Source organism: Eschrichtius robustus, chromosome 12 (assembly GCF_028021215.1).
Source record: "Eschrichtius robustus isolate mEscRob2 chromosome 12, mEscRob2.pri, whole genome shotgun sequence".
NCBI classification, from domain to species: Eukaryota; Metazoa; Chordata; class Mammalia; order Artiodactyla; family Eschrichtiidae; genus Eschrichtius; species Eschrichtius robustus.
Genome location: NC_090835.1, coordinates 40,107,116 through 40,126,186, shown reverse-complemented (window position 1 = coordinate 40,126,186; position 19,071 = coordinate 40,107,116). Strand labels below are relative to the sequence as shown.

The following is a 19,071-nucleotide window of genomic DNA, read 5'->3' as shown; positions in this document are numbered from 1 at the left end:
ACCCTCCAATCTGAGGGACTCCTTAACCATGTCTCCTTCCTAACCCTCCAGTTCCAAACCCAGGTCCCTTTAACCACACCCCCAAATTCTTCAGTCTCAGGATCTAAACCTCAAAACCATGCTATTTGGCCCTCCAGGGACAGGGATAAGGTTACTAGCAATGCCCCACCATCAGCCTTCCAATACCAGGTTTTAGGGTTTTTAAACACAGCCCCTCCTGAGCCCTTCAATCTCAGTGCCCAGTCTTTTAGCCACACTCTCACATCAGTCCTCCAGTAATTGTTCTAAGGCCCTTTGAACCAAACCCACTCTCACTTATCTTACATTCCCAGGGCCCATGTGGCCCAGGTTCCTGATAGTTCACCTAACTTTCTTCTTGGCCCTAGCGCTGTATGTCAGTGGGTATACCCTGGAGGGCTGTCTACTCAGGCCCCAGTGTCTTTATTTGCCAAGAGGATATTTGCCACAGAGAGGAAGGAGAGAGATTTTTTGTAACACCCCCCACCACCACCACCAAACTCTGGCTTGGTTTGGGGCTGGAGGAGAGATAAAAGGGGTTGTTGGTCCAGATGCCTTTGTCCACAGCCTCTCACATGGAAGTGGTTGTCTCCAAAGTTAGCCTGGTGGGGGGTAAGGGCTGGGAGCACCTGGAGTGTAGGTTCCCCCCCACACTTCAACTCAGGCACTACTGCCTGGTCTACCACCATAGTGCTGCCCCTTTTCCCATGGCCTTAGCTAAAACCCACAGAGGGAAGTCTGTGTTTTCTCTAGGGGTTGCCAAGCAGAGAAGGGGCGTCCCCCCCACCATCATTCCATGTGACCTCAAAGCTGCTTCCTGATAGGGCAACAAAAGTGGAAAAATTAATAGTCTTACACCTTGCTTTAAACATGATGGGAAAAAGATGTTTATTTTCTCTTAAAATCCATGCAGAAACTGTAGAGACAGCACACAAGTCTGGCCCAGCAAGACCACTGTCAGGCCTAGGAATCAGGGAGAGATGCAGAGGGGACCTCTGTCCAGGTGGGTGCAGATAGCTTTGGGTGCCTTCCAGTCAGGAGTCACTCCTTCATGGACAGGGGTTAAAATTGGCCCCATCTCTGCAATGATAGTCTTGAGGTGTTGTGAGATCTTCACAATAAAGGATTGTGGGAGGAGATGGGATGGGAAAAGGAGGCAAACACTTCCAGGACTGTTGGGCTTCATAGAATTTCCTGCCAGGGAGGAATAGCTGGATTTTTGCTGTAGGGGCTGGTGGCTCATTTCTTTCTTTCTTTTCTTTTTTTTTTTTTTTTTATAAATTTGTTTATTTATTTATTTTTGGCTGCATTGGGTGTTCGTTGCTGCGCGCAGGCCTTCTGTAGTTGCGGTGAGCGGGGGCTACTCTTTGTTGCGGTACGTGGGCTTCTCATTGTGGTGGCTTCTCTTGTTGCAGAGCACGGGCTCTAGGCGCATGGGCTTCAGTAGTTGTGGCACGCGGGCTCTAGAGCGCAGGCTCAGTAGTTGTGGCGCACGGGCTTAGTTGCTCCACAGCATGTGGGATCTTCCCGGACCAGGGCTCAAACCCGTGTCCCCTGCCTTGGCAGGCGGATTCTTAACCACTGCGCCACCAGGGAAGCCCTGGTGCCTCATTTCTGATGGGTGATAAGGCATCTCAGACTCAGGGCTGCAGGACCTGGTAAGTAAAACTGAGATCATGGCAGCCTCTGTGTTCTTGCTGGCCTTGTCCTTCAACCTCACCCCAAAAGCGCTCGGCTTTGTCTCTTTCGGGGTAGTTTCATTTAGCCCTCCAAATGCCTCGCCCCTTTTTCTTGAGCTTTGTCCCCCAGTGCAGATTTCTCCCTTTGTTTCCCAAATTTTCTTCTAATGCTGAAGTGCCCGAAGGATGGAACTGTGGGGAGGAGGGACCTCTTTTGCTTTGGGAGGGACCAGAGAGGGCACCCAAGGGGCTACTTGCTACATCTGCTTGTTTCCCAGCTTCCATGGGGGTGAGGATAGACCCTTTCAACGTCAGCTCAAGTTGCTGTCACTGATTCCCTACCTTCCGCCTCCCTGGGTAATAGAGGCACCCCCACTACCTCACCCTACTTTCGCACAGTTTTAACACGTCAGTGGGTCTGCATTTAGAGCCACTTTCCCATGGGGCTTTGTGGGAGTGATCTCTCGACTCCATCCCAGGGGTCCTGGTTTTCTGCAGCTGTTTCCATCATCATTCCTTCTTCTCCCTTGCCTTGTTGCCCCTACTTTCCACATCTTGAGAGGGTATGAAGAGCCCTTCATACCCTGACCTCAGTAATACCTATTTCTGGGCCTTAGGGTGAGAGGTGGAATTAAGGCCCCCAAAACTGGCTTCTGTTATTCAGATGCTGGGCGCTAGGGTTAGCCTCTTCAGGAGAGGAGGAGAGGAGGATGGCCATGAGGCCCAGGCATTTGTGAGTCATAAGGGGATCATGGGCTCTCAGAACCTTAGAGTCCCAGACTCATGAATCCTAAGTGGCTCCTGGAGAACTGGGATAAAGGGAGCATCAGATTAGGCATCCAGGGCTGCTCATTTGGGCAAGTGAATCCCACTCTTCATCTTGACCTTGGGTGATTCAAGGGCTCATGTTCCCCAGGGCCATATATGACCAAAAATAAGCCTCTGGGAGAATTTGTGGAATGATGAATTCGTGGGAGGGAATTCTTGGGTAGAAGAGTATTTGAACTTGGATATTCCAATTTAATGAGAAAGAATTTTGTGTGGTGGAAGGCTGACAGGTGAGAAAACTTGTGAATGTTCTGAAAGACACTGTGAAGAAGTATCTGTCTTTTGAAATATCCAAATTTTGCTGGATTTCTATTTTACTCCCTATTCTCAAGCTGAATCTGTACTGAAAGTATTTTTAATAAATTTTAAAATTTATTTTAAAATTATATTTTAATAAATTTTATTTGATTTTAAGTGAAACGTATGCAAATGTAGAAATAGAAAATGAACTTACTTGATTTCAGGTTGAGACAAATACATACAGCTGTCTTCTGTAAATAATCATTTTTAAATTTTAGAAGTTATTCTCATAGGAAATAATGGTCATATAGAAGGTGTATCTGCATCTGGGAGATAGTAGTTGCACAACATGCAGTATCTGTTATGATTTTGTTTTCCCACTATCAAACTTATCTTTGGAAGATGAACCAGTTCTTGAAGTCCAGCTCTCAATCCAGGGCTCTTTCCGTTCTGTCCCACTGACCTTGTCCACTCTGAGTTTTCCAACAGCTGTTAAGTCTTTAAAGCTGTGATTTCTCCTGCTCCTGGGATTCTATCTTGTGTCTGTTGAACCAGTCGGAAGGACAGATCACTTCTGTATATGTGACAGTCCCTAAATGCACATGCACAGTCTCATTACAAGCGTGTAAAACATCACATCAGTTATGCAGTCAGCAGTGAAAGCCACAATGACAGTACACTGGGTCAGCTCAGAAGCCCCACTGCCAAGGTCACTTTAGCTGCCCTTCCCCACTGCAAACCCATCAACTGAATTTGGGTGCATTTTTCCCCCTGTTGGAAGACCATCCAAGGAGTTTAGTACATGTACATCAGGGGCTAAAGCCACAGCCACCAGGAGACCATGGAAGGCAGAGTCCATGGGGGACAGCAGGGAGGCTTTTTTCCTCCTCTGGGTTCTCACCCCAGGGTTGGTGCTGCTACCCCTCCCTGTGTGCCTCCTGGCATCCAGTGAGCTCCTGGGTTATCTGTGTGGCTCCATGGCCACCATGCCACCGTGACTCTACACTGCAGTCCTCAGTGCTTTTGGCCACACCTGCACTCAGCACCCCCTTCCCTCCCACAGGACCAGGTAGGATGGTGACTTAGGCACTTGTATCCAGCAGAGATATAAAAATTTGAACCTCTCCTCTTTGAAAATACCCCTGGGACTTCCCTGGTGGTCCAGTGGTAAAGAATCCACCTTACAATGCAGGGGATGTGGGCTCGATCCCCAGTCAGGGAACTAGATCCCACATGCCGTGGGGCAACTAAGTCCGCGTGCTGCAACTACTGAGCTTGTGCGCCTCAACTAGAGAGCCTGCGTGCCGCAAACTACAGAGCCCACACGCTCTGGAACCTGCACACCACAAATAGAGAGAAGCCCGCACACCGCAATGAGCCTGTGCGCTGCAGCGAAACATCCCACATGCCTCAGTGAAGACCACACGTGCCGCAACTAAGCCCCAACGTAGCCCCCCCCCAAAAAAATTAACAATAAATAAATAAATCTTTAAAAAAAAGAAAATATCCCAGCATACTTGAACAGCATGTGGCCTTTGGTCCCCCTTGGGGACAGGGAAGCCTGGTCCCTCCTGGAAGCAGCTGCAGTTGGGATAGAGAGGAAGGGAGTTTGGAGAATGCTGCTCTGTGCCAGTATGGAAGGCTTTGCATTTTTCACTTTTAAGTGGCTGCCTCATGGCTCAACCAAAGGAACTTTGGTTTCTGAGTGTTTTCACTCCTCAGAAAGTTCTGTCTTCATTGCTGACATTTACTTCAGCTTCGGAGACTGCTTGGCTAAGGATCACCTTTCAGCTTGACTGCAGAGCTGTCTGTCCCATTGTCAGAGCATTCGTCCCTTCTCTCCTGGAAGAAAGTAAGCAACAATCAAGGCCACATCTAGGGGCTTGTTACAATCCTACCTCTCATCAGTCAGCCTATAAATTTTTATCAACAGGTAGGACAGTGGGGCCCCACTGGGCGAGAACATTTTCTGATAGATCCCAGTACTATATCCCTGGAACTGGCCTATGGGATCCTTTGCCTTTCTTCCAGAAAGCCATGTCTTTATCACAGCATCACATCCTCATTGCCAAATGAACATTTAGAGGGATGCTTAGGACTCATGGTGGATTGTCCACAAGTAAAGAAGAGAGACAAGGAAAAAATCCAAATATATGATGTTGGTAACAAGAACAACCAGTCTTATGTAGGTGAAGAAATCAGAAATGTAGATAATTTTTTTAAAATTAATTAATTTATTTATTTTTGGCTGTGTTGGGTCTTCGTTTCTGTGCGAGGGCTTTCTCCAGTTGCAGCGAGCGGGGGCCCTCTTCATCGCGGTGCGTGGGCCTCTCACTATCGCAGCCTCTCTTGTTGCGGAGCACAGGCTCCAGACGCGTAGGTTCAGTAGTTGTGGCACACGGACTTAGTTGCTCCGTGGCATGTGGGATCTTCCCAGACCAGGGCTCGAACCCGTGTCCCCTGCATCGGCAGGCAGATTCTCAACCACTGCGCCACCAGAGAAGCCCAGAAATGTAGATAATTTGCCCATGTTCACACAACTAATAAGGGGTGGTACTTGGATTCAGCTTGGTATTCAGGAATAAGGATTCCAAGGTAGCATATTGAAGGTTTCCAAGGTGGAAACCTCTGTGATAGGGCACTGCAGAAATAGCACCTGGCAAAAATTTGTGCTTTCTGTGCCTAGAAAGGCCCTCTCCTTGTTACTGGGGGTGGGAGGGGAATGGAGGAGGAAAGGGGGAGATCCTTTAGCCAAAGAGCATCACAGGAAGCATACACTTAAGTAATGCTATGACTAACTGGGTCATTTGGGGCTTGTCATGGTGGTGGACCACCAGGAAAACAAAGAGCTATCATATGTAAGTAATCAACCTTGATCATCATGAGTTGCTGACATTGCTTCTCCCTAAGGGGAAGGGAAGAGTACATCTGATCCCAGGGGATTCTCTGATGTGCTTCATACCAGGGATAATCTTCAGTGGACCCTCACAGCCGTCAGCTCTTACATCAGAGTGAAACATGTAAGGGATCAGTATATAAGCATCTTAGACCTGTAAGTGCTGACTCTGGGGGGAGGAATTATAATATGGTTGGTAAAGGATGGAGATAATAAGAATCAGTTGTGGCCTCATGTCTAGTTGCAGTAGTAGGAAATGGGGAGGTTTTTTCCCCACTAATCGGCTTATATTGAGTCTTAAATAGAGATTGTGGCTCAACAGCATCTTGCCTGGCTCTGGGCTATGCTGAGCTACACGTAGACCAAAGCATGAACAGGGAAGGATGGCCTTGGACAACTTCTATACTCCATCTCTTGGCCACATCCTTACCATGGCTGTTGCTGCACCCAGGTGAAATCAGAGAGCTCCTTAAGTCCATTTCTCTTGTGTTCCTCCCAGGAGCTTCTCTACTGATGCGGTGCAGGCAGCCTTTCTGGCAATACGCAGATTTGGACCTGCAGGGGAGTTCAGTCTTCCTGTGGAAATGCTTAACAATGGATGATGGAAACCAGTGGGCAGGTCCCCAGCTTCTTGGTCTCTGATGGGAGGGAGAGGACTTCCAGCTAGATGGAGGCCAGTTGTCCACAGTGGTGACCACCTCAGTACCCCTTTCTTGGTTGGCTTTCTCTTCGCTGTTTTACTCTCCCACTCTCCCAGTAGCTCTACTCTTATTTTCTGAGATCACTTCCCAAAATAAACTAGCTACATATAAGCCCTCATTTCCTGCTATGCTGTTACTTCAGGAGAAAAAAAGGCCACTCAACTGTGGCTACACTGCCAGTAACCCAGTTACCACAATACTACCTTTGTAGCGACAGGCAAAGCTGAAAGAGGAGAAAGACTCCATGAAATTCTCATCTTGTCCACAGTTCCCAGACCTGTGAGTTAAAAATCTTAAACCACTAACTAGATGACCAACCCCCGCCCCGCCCCCAGCCCACCTGCTTATGCAAAATGCTCTGAGAGAGACAGGAGGAGCCAATTTCTCCCAGGACCCCAAATAAGTTTGTAGCTCTTGATGCCCACATGGAAGAGACTTATCTCTGTGAGAAAACTCTGGACCACAGAGGTTTATATATAACATGTTTTTCAGAGGGACTCAATCACATGAGGATTGTGGCTTCTACTTCTAGGGGGTAAACTGCTGGAATTTCTCAACTTCCATCACTTGATTTAACTCACTAACATGTTTCCTTAAGCCTCCAGCCCAGCTCATTTGAGCCACACACCCTCCCTGCCCTGCCCTGCCCTGCCCTCTGCTCCTTTGGAAACCTTCTTCCGCGGTCATCCAGGCTTCTCACTGTGAGAGACTCAGGCAGTCTCGGTCCTCCAACCCTGAATCCTAGCTTTGTACTCCACTGAGCTGGGTTTCTGTCTGAGCTGTCAAAGAGCCTATTTTATTTTGTTAATGGGTTCAATGAATCAAAGTTTTATTTCTGCTAGACTAATATTACAGTCACTTTCATAAGAAATCAGTCGTGTACTTTGGCCATGGTGCCGTTTCTGTGGTCTACATTCCCTACAGGGGACAGGAATGCTTACTTTAACCTCAGCATAAAGAGTGTGAGATCCACTTATGTGATTTCATTTGATTTTAACTCCTCTTGGTAAAGTGGTAACTAGAATTGTGTCCTACCCTAATCATAATCTATCAGCTATCTCTATGCATTACCTAAGTTTGTATATGAGAAAGCCACTTTTAATTGTACAGTCTTGTCAAAAACATTGTCAGTAATTAAATGTGCTAAAATAGACAAAGGAAAATAGTGTGAGATTAAGTCATACACTGAGAGATGTGATTAACTTAACTCTTTCTATCTGAAATCCAAAGAAAGAGAAGAAGAGATCATTTAAATTGTCATTTATTGAGATCTTGGGTTTTTGACCTTATGTGCATGAGTTAGTTTAATCCTCACAGTAACTCTAAAAGTTAAGTATGACTTTCTCATTTAACAACTGAATTGAGTGGAGACAAATATAGCTAAAGTCACACAGCTAGAAAGTGATAGAACCAGGATTTGAATTCCGATCTGTCACCAAAGCTCCAGCTTCTAATCCCTGCACCTCCTTTCCAAACAACTTGAGAGGAAACACTGTGTTCACCCGCACATTCTACCTTTCAAATAACTCAGAACACCCTCACCCTGACCACAGTGTCCAAACTGCCAACCTGTTCACTCACATCTTGTGCACACAGGTTTGCCACCAAGTGTGAACCCTCCATTGTCCTCTCTGTCCATTTCTTTTTTGTGTCCAGTTTAATCCTTGGATGATTGTTTCAACTATTTACTTGCCAAGACTAAATATTCCTTGTCCCTTTGATCTTTCACCAAACCTGCTCATGAAATCCCTGATCTTAGATGATTCCACCAATTACATATTTCATGGCTGCAACTCAGCACAACACATGACAAGGCATGCGACTCATATTCCAAATACGGGGTCACAGAGTTCTTAATTTGCCCTCAGAAATGCCTGGTAATCCTACTGTGTCTCATGAGTCAGTTCCCTTTCCCATGCTTCATAAGTATTATTTCAAACCTTTTCATGCTTTATGAATTTCATCTTTCCCCTCACTTTCAATAGATGGCTTTGACTCCTGTTTGACAAATGAAAGAGATATTGCTGAAGAAAGAGCTAACATCCCCACAATGAAACATGCAAGCGTTCCTATGCCTCTCTCCTATAGTGAAGGAGGAGCTATCTTTAATTCCAAAATTGACCTTTTCCTCTAAAGTGTGTTTGCGTCCTAGTCCCTCCTGCTTCTCAGGAATTTTAATGATTATAAATTATATTTATTGTAAACCAGTCCGTCTCTAATGACTCCACTTCCTTAGCATTTAAGCATGTTCAAATTATTACTATTCTGAAAAATTCTCGTCTAATCCCATTTTCTTTCCATCTACTGTATCTTTTAACAGACTTGGAAGTAATCCCCATTTATTCACTCTTTCATCCCAAACACTTCTCAGTCCTCTCCACTCTTTTCTATACCCACCATTTAGTGGACACTGTTGCTGGAGCACAGCAATAATATTTTTTTAATCCCCCTTTTTGCTCAGTCTTCATTTCTCTTGCAGCCTCAGCAGAATTTGATTACCTTTTTCTTATTCCTATCCTCTCCCCACACTCTTTCAACTGTTTTCCAGCTTCTGTGGTCACCCTCAGCCTTTTGTAGGGTACTTCACCACCACATGCTGGATTGTTTCAGTCCCAGCATTCTCCTCCCTCCCCCCAACTCTGTGCACTCTGTCTTGCCAGTCACATCCATTCCCTTCACTTAAATCTCTAGTCATTTCACTCTACTCAGTCACCAAGGAAGTCTTCTCTACAGTGGCCATATAGGTAGGGACTGAGGGGCACGTGGAGCAAGAAATATTCACAGGTACAGAGCTTTAAGGATTAGATACGAAAAATGGAGGGAAGGAGAGTGCTTCCTCTGGCTGTTTACCGATAGCTGGGGCTCCTGATCGGTCTCTCTTGTCAGTTTGCCTGGTGTTTTTAGCTGGCCTTTGTTTAGCTTTGCGGGGGAGAATAGGCCAGCCAGGCTTCCATCTGTTGCTGGGTTAGGGTTGGAGAAATGCCTTGTCTGGACCGCCTTGTTCTGTTGTGTGGGAAGACTGAACATGCCCCGCTGCTGTGATGTTCCTCCAGTCCTCAGGTCCCAAACTAGTTCTTCAGAGAAACTTACAGAGTTTTCTCGATTGTGTCTTGTATTATTTTCAGGTATACAATTGTACTCAGCAGGGAGGAGCAGAGAGAAATGGGGCTACACTGTTTTGTCTAGAGTGAAAGTCACTGGCCACTGATGTTCTAGGCTAATCTTTTGAGAGTTTTGCTGTAAAGGTGAGCAGAGAAATGGGACAGTGGCATGAAAGAGATGTAGTATCAAGAAAGTTTGCTTTTATTTTATTTTTTATATGAGAGAGACTATAGCATGTTTGTAAGATCCATCTCCTGATGATGTAGAAGAGAGAGAAAATAACTGCTGGGGCAATGCCTTGAGTATGTGGGAGAAGATAGGATCTCCTGCACAGAATGGGGATGGCTCTAAACAGGAGCTTGGAAGGTTTGTTCATTGTTCATCCTAACGGGAGGGAAGCATGCGAGCACAGATGCAGGTAGGTCCTCAATGTGGTCTTGGGAGTGTGAGGAGTCTCTTCTGGCTGTTTCTGTTATCTTCCTGAAAGAGGAAGCAAGGTCAATAGCTGGAGAGTGAGGAAGGAGGAAGAAGTGTTGGAGGTTTGAAGAGGGAGAAGAATATACAAGAAAGTTACCTAGGAGAATGGACGAGTGAATGGTCTAGGTTTGGAAGACATGAGAGAGGGATGTAGAAGACAATGATTTTAAAGTAGGATTTAAAGAATTTAGAGATGTAGGAATTCTAAGTGATGTCAAAGACCAGGGTATGGATGGATAGTCCATTGCTATTTATGGAGCAATGATATACACGTCTGGCACTGTGCTGGGCAACAGCAATAAAGGCATGAAGAAACCAGTCTCCTGGGACCTCCCTGGTGGTCCAGTGGGTAAGACTCCGTGCTTCCAATGCAGGATGCCCGGGTTTGATCCCTGGTGGGGAACTAGATCCCGCATGCATGCCGCAACTAAGAGTCCACACGCCGCAACTTAGGAAGCCTGCATGCCTCAAGTAAAATATCCCACATGCTGCAACTAAAAAGGTCCTGCATGCTACAACTAAAGATTCCGCATGCCACAACTAAGACCCGACACAGCCTAGATAGATAGATATTTAAAAAGAAGAAGAAAAAGAAACCAACCAGTCTCCTCTCAAATGGTGAGTGTGCACGCCATACTGTAATGGGCTGCTGAGAAAATGGGGGTGAGCCTGTCAGTGCAGACAACTGATATGAACTTGGCTGTACAGAGATGAAGAAACAGGTAGCCAAAGGGGAAAATGAGGTTAAAATGATTTTGAAAAATGGGAGACACCAAAACATGTTTGAATTCAAAGGGGAAGGACTCAGTGGAGAAGGGTAAAAGTGCAGTAAAGACTAGACAACCAAAAAAGCAAGGAGATGGGATTCAGAGCAACACGGAAGGACTGGCTTAACAGGAAGCAGGACCCTTCCTATGTTGTTAACAGGAAGATAGAAGAAGATGGGAGCATATGTAGACATACACTTACAGATTCAGTTGTAAGAAGATTCTCTAAGACTCCTAGGTATCCCACTCTAAACCCACAGGTAGTACGACAGTATAAATGCTTCAACCCACTGTCTTCCACACAAAGTAAGCTCCCTACCACTCCAGAGCTGCCGCTCTTGCCAAGGTCACAGCGATCTCCATGCTGCCATATTTAGGGGGTACTTTAAGGGCTTCATTATTCTGGACTTCTCAACAGCATTCAACATTGCTTCAGTATCTAAACACTCTCTTCTCTTGGCTTTCCTGATCCACACACCCTTGGTTTTTTCCTTCCTTCTCTGGCTATTTCTTCATCTCCTTTGTTGACCTGTGCAAATATTTGTTTTCATAAGTTCTATATAAATTCAAGGCTCCTCACGACTTTCAGTTTGTAGATTGTCATGGTAATGGCCCCCAGTGATTTACACCTCCCACTGTCCATGCCCTATGCGTGGACTCTGGGCTTGGCCATGTGACTTGGCCTTTGTCAATGGGATATCAGCAAACATGACACAAGCAGAAGCGTGATGAGCTTGTGAATGGGGGCCTGCTCTCTTGGAACCTTGAAACAACCATGCTATGAAGCAGCTCAGGATGAAAGACCATGTTGGACCCAAATGCTGAATGCAGCCATGTGAGTGAGTCCCAGTGAGCCCAGCAGAATCACCCAGCCAATCCACAGACACATAAGAATGAATCGTTGTTGTTGTTGTTGTTGTTTTTTAATATTTATTTATTTATTTTTGGCTGTGTCAGGTCTTAGTTGTGGCACATGGGATCTTTCACTGCGGCACGCGGGCTCTTTGTTACAGCACATGGGCTTCTCTCTAGTTGTGGTGCGTGGGCTCTGTAGTTGTGGAGCGCGGGCTCCAGAGCACGTGGGCTCTGTAGTTTGTGGCACGTGGGCTCTCTAGTTGTGGCGCACGGGCTCAGTAGTTGGGGTGCACGGGCTTAATTGCCACGTGGCATGTGGGATCTTAGTTCCCTGACCAGGGATCGAACCCGCCTCCCCTGCATTGGAAGGCGGATTCTTAACCACTGGACCACCAGTGACGTCCCTAAGTCATTGTTTTAAGCCACAAAATCTTGAGGTGATTTGTCATGCAGTAGTAGATAACTGTCATCCTCAGCTACAGCAGAGACATGGCTAGCTTTAGTGGCTTTGTGCAAATCGGAAAAAAAAGTGAGTCATAACAATATGCCTCTACTGGGCAGACATACTTTTGTTCAAACAAAAGGTGCCCCTTCTTCCAGGATGCAGCCCTGTGCCAGGTGCACAGCATGGATTTGAGCCCACAGTCAGCTCTGTCACTGGGTGCCTCATGCACTACATAAGCTGCACACTGTGTGTGAACCTCCTGGGAGATTTCTTCACGATTCTCCCTTTTTTTTAAAAAAAAAAATTAATTTATTTTATTTATTTATTTTTGGCTGCGTTGGGTCTTCGTTGCTGCGCGCAGGCTTTCTCTAGTTGCAGCAAGCGGGGGCTACTCTTCGTTGCGGTGCACAGGCTTCTCATTGCGGTGGCTTCATCTTGTCGTGGAGCACAGGCTCTAGGCGCGCGGGCTCAGTAGTTGTGGCGCACGGGCTTAGTTGCTCCGCAGCATGTGGGATCTTCCCGCACCAGGGCTCGAACCTGTGTCCCCTGCGTTGGCAGGCGGATTCTTAACCACTGCACTACTAGGCAAGTCCCACGATTCTCTCTTTACTTAGCACAGACCAGAAACTTGACTTCAGGACAGATTTCATTACTCCAGTTAGGGATAGAGAGACAGTACATAGAGTAGTGCTCCCAGCCTGCAGGATTCAGTAGAATACTGACCTTTATTAAGGAAAATAGACCAAATGTTGCTAATACGGTCACTGCATTTTTCAGGCAAGTCAGTTAGGCAAGCCCCTCCTTGAGAAAGGATGAACAGTTCTCAGAAAAAAAAGGAGCCATCATTCCTCTGAACCACCCATGAACATTCCAGAGAAGAGTTAGATAGAGAGTTAGATTCTAGAAGAGGTAGCAGTGAGGAGCTAGGCTCTTACGCAGGTGGCGGTGCCGAGCAGAGATGGCACAATGAGCCCCAGGCCTCCCTGGTCCTAGGAGAATGCTCTGGACCAGAGGTCTACGAGAAAAGGCTAGGCAATGCCACCACTCTTCACAGACCAACAGGCCTGCGTCAGGTTGGCCCTGGGCCTCCTGTTCCAGCTGCAAAGTGGATGCCTCCCTCTGGATTGTAGCGCACAGGGCCACAGCGCAACTGGGGCTCCTCTTCCTCATACCAGCGCTGTTCACTGAAGTCGGGAAAGAAGGCTGTGATCTCTCTACTGGCTGAAACCACAGAGTCTGTGAGGGGAGGTAAAAAAGAGAAGGGGTTCTCATAGGGAGTGCAGGATGGAAGCAAGAGGCAATCATAATCAGGTTCAGAAACCAGAGCCTATACTTCTCCTGCCCCTAAGTCCTGGGGCCGCATCTGCTGAGGTGGCCACAAAGGGCCAGAAACACAACTGGGAAGAAAGCTCACTGAGGGACCTGGTTCTCAACCCCCCCATACTGCCTGCCCACCAACCTCAAACCAACTTCGCTTATTAAATACTGTGGACACAGGAGGCAGACTCACCTGAGCCATGGGTTGTATTACGGGTGTCAGTGAGGCCAAAACTCCCACGAATTGAATCTGGGGCCACGTGGTGTGCTCGAAACACTCTAGTGGGTCCCATCACTGTCCTCCAGAGCTGGATGGCATCCTTGTGGGCGAGGATGTAGGCTCGGATTGGCCCACTGTGAACAAATGGAGCACATGTCAGGAATCTGGCTATCGGGTCCAGGAGGGCATACCATGAGTAGAGCACAAATAAAGGCACACTGGACATCCTGAGAGTCTCCTTGCCTTTCTAGTTGAGTGCCAATACTGCTTCAAATAGAAGGTGATGGAAGGCCACTGCTGATGAGCAAGAAAGGCCACAGGGATCAGAAGAGTTGCTAGGCAGCATTCAACAATACTCTTCTGCAGCCCCTGGAGCAGTTAACTACCATGGGACAAGTGGCCACAAGGTCAGTGTTGGCCCAAGCCCATGTTTCTTCAGACACTTGACACCGGTTACAAGTTTAAAGAGTGGCAAATAAAATTAACAAATCTATTTAGGGGGCAGGGGAAATAAGTCTCAGTGGATGAAGATGTTGGAACCAAAATGAGAAATACCTGGCCATGAACTCCACCAGCCGCTGATAGAAAAAACGCCCTGCAAAGAGAGTACCTTCATCAAGACACTGGTGCCAAGAGAACTTTTTATACTTCTGACTCCCTATTTGGAATGATAAAAACTGTTTTAGAGAAAAGAACAAGGACCTTGGCGTCTGACATACCTGGGTCTGAATCCAGGCTCTCCAACTTGCAACCTGTGTAGTTTCGGGTAAATCATTAACTTCCCTAATTTAGTTTTCTAATCTGTGTTCTGGGGACATAACAATACCTACTTCATGGGGTTGCTGGGGAATTAAATGAAATCATGAGCCTTTGGACAATGTCTGACAGAATAAATTGTTAACTAGGGATAGTATCAGGACATAAAACTAAGTTACTTGTTGGGACCATGACGTAGAACCCTCCTAGAAAACATTTAAAAAATATTGATAATCATGAAAAGTTTGTGTATAAACCAAGATTTTAGAAGACTGGCTGCAATTTTACGATTGGTAGGTCAGAGAGAGCCTGACATTGTGTGTCCAGGTAAAATCTCTCTTGTGATAGAGAAGCCTCCCACTCAGAGGACTGTTGATCCTACCTTCATGCTCCTGGTAAAACTTCTGGCAATCTTCCTTTCTCCACAGAAGTTCTCTCATTCGTACAATAAGGAACTTGTTGCTCAGAATCTGCTGATGAACAGCCTGGATAAACACCACCCCAAAGATAAAAGTCAGTCAAAGGGACCATTTGAGTGAATGGGAGACCCAGGCAGACCAAAAGAACCCTGAGGACCCTTTCAGAGCCTAGGACTTGAGGGTCTGTCCCATTGGTGGGTCAGAAGAAAAGAGACGTCCTGTTGCTGTCTTGAAGATGGAGTGAGCCATGTGATGAGGAATGTGAGTGGACTCTAAAAATGGTAGGCCCCACCTGAAGGCCAGCAAGGACATGGGGATCTATCTCAGTCCTATAACCACAGAAACCAAATTCTGGCAACCTGAATGAGTTTCAAAGTGGATCTTCCCCAGACCCTTTAGATAAGGGCCCAGTCAGCTGATAACTGGAACTTGGCTTTGTGAAACTCTAAGGAGAGAACCCAGCCGAGCTCAGCCAAACCTACTGGACCTCTAAATTCTAGAACCGTGAGATAATGAGTGTTGTTTTAAGCTGCTAAGTTTGTGGTAATTTGTTATGCATCAGTAGAGAACTAATATACATACATTGCCTTGAGGTTTGGTTTTTCTTATTGTATTGGATCCTTTCTTATATTTTATATCTGCTCCAATTCTCCAATACATTTTTAATCTCCTTAGGGTCAGAGTCATGGCTTCTAACTTTGCCTCCACACCATCTAGCACAGGACTGTGTTGTCAGTCTTCGCAAATGGCCCTATGGCACCTGAAACAGAAGCAATGCCTCCGACATACAGTAGAGGCTTAGGACTTGTTCTTACCTCCAGAATCAGTGGGTGAGCAACTGCATCAGGCTTGATCAGAGCCAGAGTAAGCTGGAGAGCCTGAGGGCTCCGTAAGATCGAGGTCATCTCCCTCCTGCCATCAGAGAGTCAGATAAGAGACCCGTCAGTGCTGCACTCCCCACCCTTCCTATTCTGGAGCCTGTGCAGTTTTGCAAGTCAACCAGGGCTCTCACTCCTGACACTGATAAAGCACATGACAGTTGCTTAGTATTTAATTTGCCCATTTGGGTTCATGGGGTTGAGGGAAGGGAGTGGTAGAGGGGCCATTCAGGTTGCCCAGTGGAGCACATAATCTGGTTAGTGCAACTGTAAACCTGCAAAAGAGTGACCCATTCAGGAGAAGTTCAAGTTTAAACACGACCTGTCTCTGGCAGTACTCCCGTCCCTTCCTTTCTTTTGTGTTTTACAGAGAATTTACAATTTACATTCCTGAAGAGCACCCACAAGGGTACAATAACTGTTCCCACAGTGCCCTCCCATCAATTACAGAATTTGAAGATTGGATGGACAAGAATTGGGATCTTGCCAGGATACCCCCCAAAAAGTCTGCTGGATGCATACCATTTCTTATCTAATCTTACAGATAAGTCAGGATCTATCCTGCCCAAATCAAACCCTTTAATACACTCAGCTGTCCTCAATGGCAAGGTTTGCAGACATGCAACTCCAAGGTCAAAGACAAGTTGTAATCATTTTGTATCTGAAGCAGCTAAAACTGCCTGGCACAAAGGTGCTTAAAATCAGTTTTACTGACTAAATGAACCTATACAGTCTTATTCTATTCATCTTCAGAGAAAAGAACAAGACACTATTTCTAGTGTCTAATCATGGTGTAAGAGCTCAATAAATAATTGTGAAAATGATATAACGAACATAAAAGTATTTTATAAACTGGACTAAGAAAACTTGAGATCTCTTCCAACTTTGAAATTCTATTTACATGTAAGAAATTGATCATCTCTGCAGGACTAAGGTCTCACAGATTATCTGGTGGAACCTCTAAATTTGCCAACAAATACAGAGAAGGCTTCCATGAACACACACAGGGACAGTCTGGACGACCGTCTCATTTCTCTTAGCCCGAAAGTAGCCTGACAATCACATTAAAAGCAGTGCTAGCGTCTGGCCCAAATGGAGAAACTGTGCCAAGGTCTCTCCTATTCATGTCCTTTCTACAGCATTCAGCTTGATGCTCCACTCAATCCACAGAGCTAAGCACAGTCTGACCAGTACAAGATCAGCCAACCCAGCTTCCCTAACATCCTAGGTGGTGAGAACCCAAAAGCGAGCAGAATCTTCGCCATATATCTAGGGAGAGACATCCTTGGCACCTCCCCTTCCTTACCCTCCATATCCATGATATCACTGAGTTCTGGCAATTTTACCTAGCCAGTGTATCTCAAATCTGTACAATTCTCTCCTTCTCAACTGCCACCACCACAGTCCAAGACATCATCAACCCCCTCTGGACTTCTGCAACAGCCTCTTCAGTGGTCTCCCAGTTTCTACTCTTGCTACCCTCTACAATCTGTTCTGCACACAGCAGCCACAGTGAACTAAAAATGCAAATCTAATCATATCATTTCCCTCCTTAACCCTTCAAAGTGTACCCTGCTTTTATGATAAAACCCCAAAGCCTTATCATGTCCTACTAGGCTTCGCATGATCTTATCCCTGCGTACCTCTCTAGCCTCATCTGGAACTCCACACTTCTTAACTTGCTTTTGCTCCAGCTTCACGGGCCTTACAGCTCCAAGACATTCTGGCCTGACAGCCTTTGCCTGAGAAGTTTTCACAGTCCAGAAAGTGATTCCTCTGGTTACCTCCTACTCACCCACTAGATCTTAGTTCACTTCCCCTGTTATACATTCTCATGGCTCCTTTCACGTTTTCTTCAGTTATCTCTTCCCCACTAGAAGGTCAGCTCTATGAAAGCAGGGATCTGTTTCGCTCACCATCGTATCCTCTGTACTTACACAGAGTGCCTAGCACATAGATGGCTCTCAACAGTATTTGTTGAATGAATCAATGAATGAATCTGATTCAGCTATTCCAAGACCAGAATGCTAGGGGCTATCCAGGGGAGGACATGGTTCCTTTCCTAATGCCAGCTAAGTTATGCCTGTCTTGGATCTGGGTTTATAACAAATGTTAACAGTTCGAGAAACTTGCTCAACATAAAAGTCACTCGATTAGAGAATTATAAATTTTAGAAATTGCCTGGGCGTTTGCCCCCACAACAGAGGCGGCTATTCTTGTGCTTCCTGGAGGGCGCCAGCCATGCCTCTCATCCTCCCAAGCGCATCGGGGACCTGCAACCCGTCAACTCGGCTTTCTGCTTCCAACACCTGAAGCCCCGCCCCACAGACTCACAGCCTCAGCTCTAGACACCGCCCTCTTCCCCACCCTACTCTTCCATTTCTCTAGGCCTGCAGCCGCGCGACCCCGTCCCCTTGTACCGAGGCCTAAGCCCACGCTAGATTCTAGGCTCTTCGGAGCCCCAGTCCTGCTGGAATTCGGGTCCGAGTCACCTGATCCTCCCACGGCGGAGGCCGGCCACCAGGCACTGCGATAGCTAGCCTTTGGTGCAAGCGGGGTCCTTCAGGCATTCGGCCGGGCAGCCCGCTTCAGGGTCCTTGCCCGGTGAGGCGGATTGCTCCCCATTCCAGGAGGCCCTGCAGCAGGAAGGAGATGAAGCTATGCCGGGCGGTAGCTGTTCTTCCAAGCCGGCTCGGGCGCCCTCAGGCGGAAGGGAGGGCCAGGCTGGTGGCCCTGCTCGGGGAGGTGGCTCAGAGAGGACAGGATGGGCGTTTCAAGGTGGCAGCCCTGCAGTGAACATGCGCGCCAGCGGGGCCGCCGTAGTGGGCCTGGCCCCACTCGATCTCTCTTTTATTCTTTGTCTGGGGTAGTGCCTGGCACATGGTTGGTGCCCAGTATTTGTCGGAGGGACACGGGGGGCAAAAAACTTACGTGCGCTGGATCGCAAGGTCAGAGGCAGCCATTGAATCCTCTTGCACAGTTGGTGGGAATGTAAATTGATACAGCCACTATTGAGAACAGCATGGAGGTTCCTTAAAAAACTCAAAATATAACTACCATACCACCCAGCAATCCCACTACTGGGTATATACCCTGACAAAACCATAATTCAAAAAGAGTCATGTACCAAAATGTTCATTGCAGCTCTTTACAATAGCCAGCACGTGGAAGCAACCTGAGTGTCCATCAACAGATGAATGGATAAAGAAGATGTGGCACATATATACAGTGGAATATTAGCCATAAAAAGAAACGAAATTGAGTTATTTGTAGTGAGGTGGATGGACCTAGAGTCTGTCATATAGAGTGAAGTAAGTCAGAAAGAGAAAAACAAATACCATATGCTAACACATATATATGGAATCTTAAAAAAAAAAAAAATGGTCATGAAGAACCTAGGGGCAAGACGGGGATAAAGACGCAGACCTCTAGAGAATGGACTTGAGCATACGGGGAGGGGGAATGGTAAGCTG

General features: G+C 46.7%; 1 protein-coding gene and 1 long non-coding RNA gene across 4 annotated transcripts in view; one reads left to right on the top strand and one right to left on the bottom strand.

Moving 5' to 3' along the window:
- Positions 1-19,071, top strand: part of LOC137773375 (uncharacterized) — a 110,265-nt gene that overhangs the window by 33,487 nt on the left and 57,707 nt on the right. The gene's annotated exons all lie outside the window — the stretch shown is intronic.
- NME6 (NME/NM23 nucleoside diphosphate kinase 6) lies at positions 11,660-18,233 on the bottom strand. 2 transcript variants are annotated; one of them, XM_068557719.1, is made up of 6 exons: positions 18,019-18,233; positions 15,536-15,632; positions 14,684-14,786; positions 14,101-14,140; positions 13,519-13,679; positions 11,660-13,244 (listed from the first exon to the last, which is right to left on the bottom strand). In XM_068557719.1, the coding sequence occupies exons 2-6, from the start codon at positions 15,623-15,625 to the stop codon at positions 13,078-13,080; spliced, it is 561 nt and encodes a 186-aa protein (XP_068413820.1). In that variant the 5' UTR covers positions 15,626-15,632; positions 18,019-18,233; the 3' UTR covers positions 11,660-13,077. The 2 variants fall into 2 exon arrangements, with proteins under 2 accessions (XP_068413820.1, XP_068413821.1); XM_068557720.1 differs by having other exon boundaries at positions 18,091-18,233.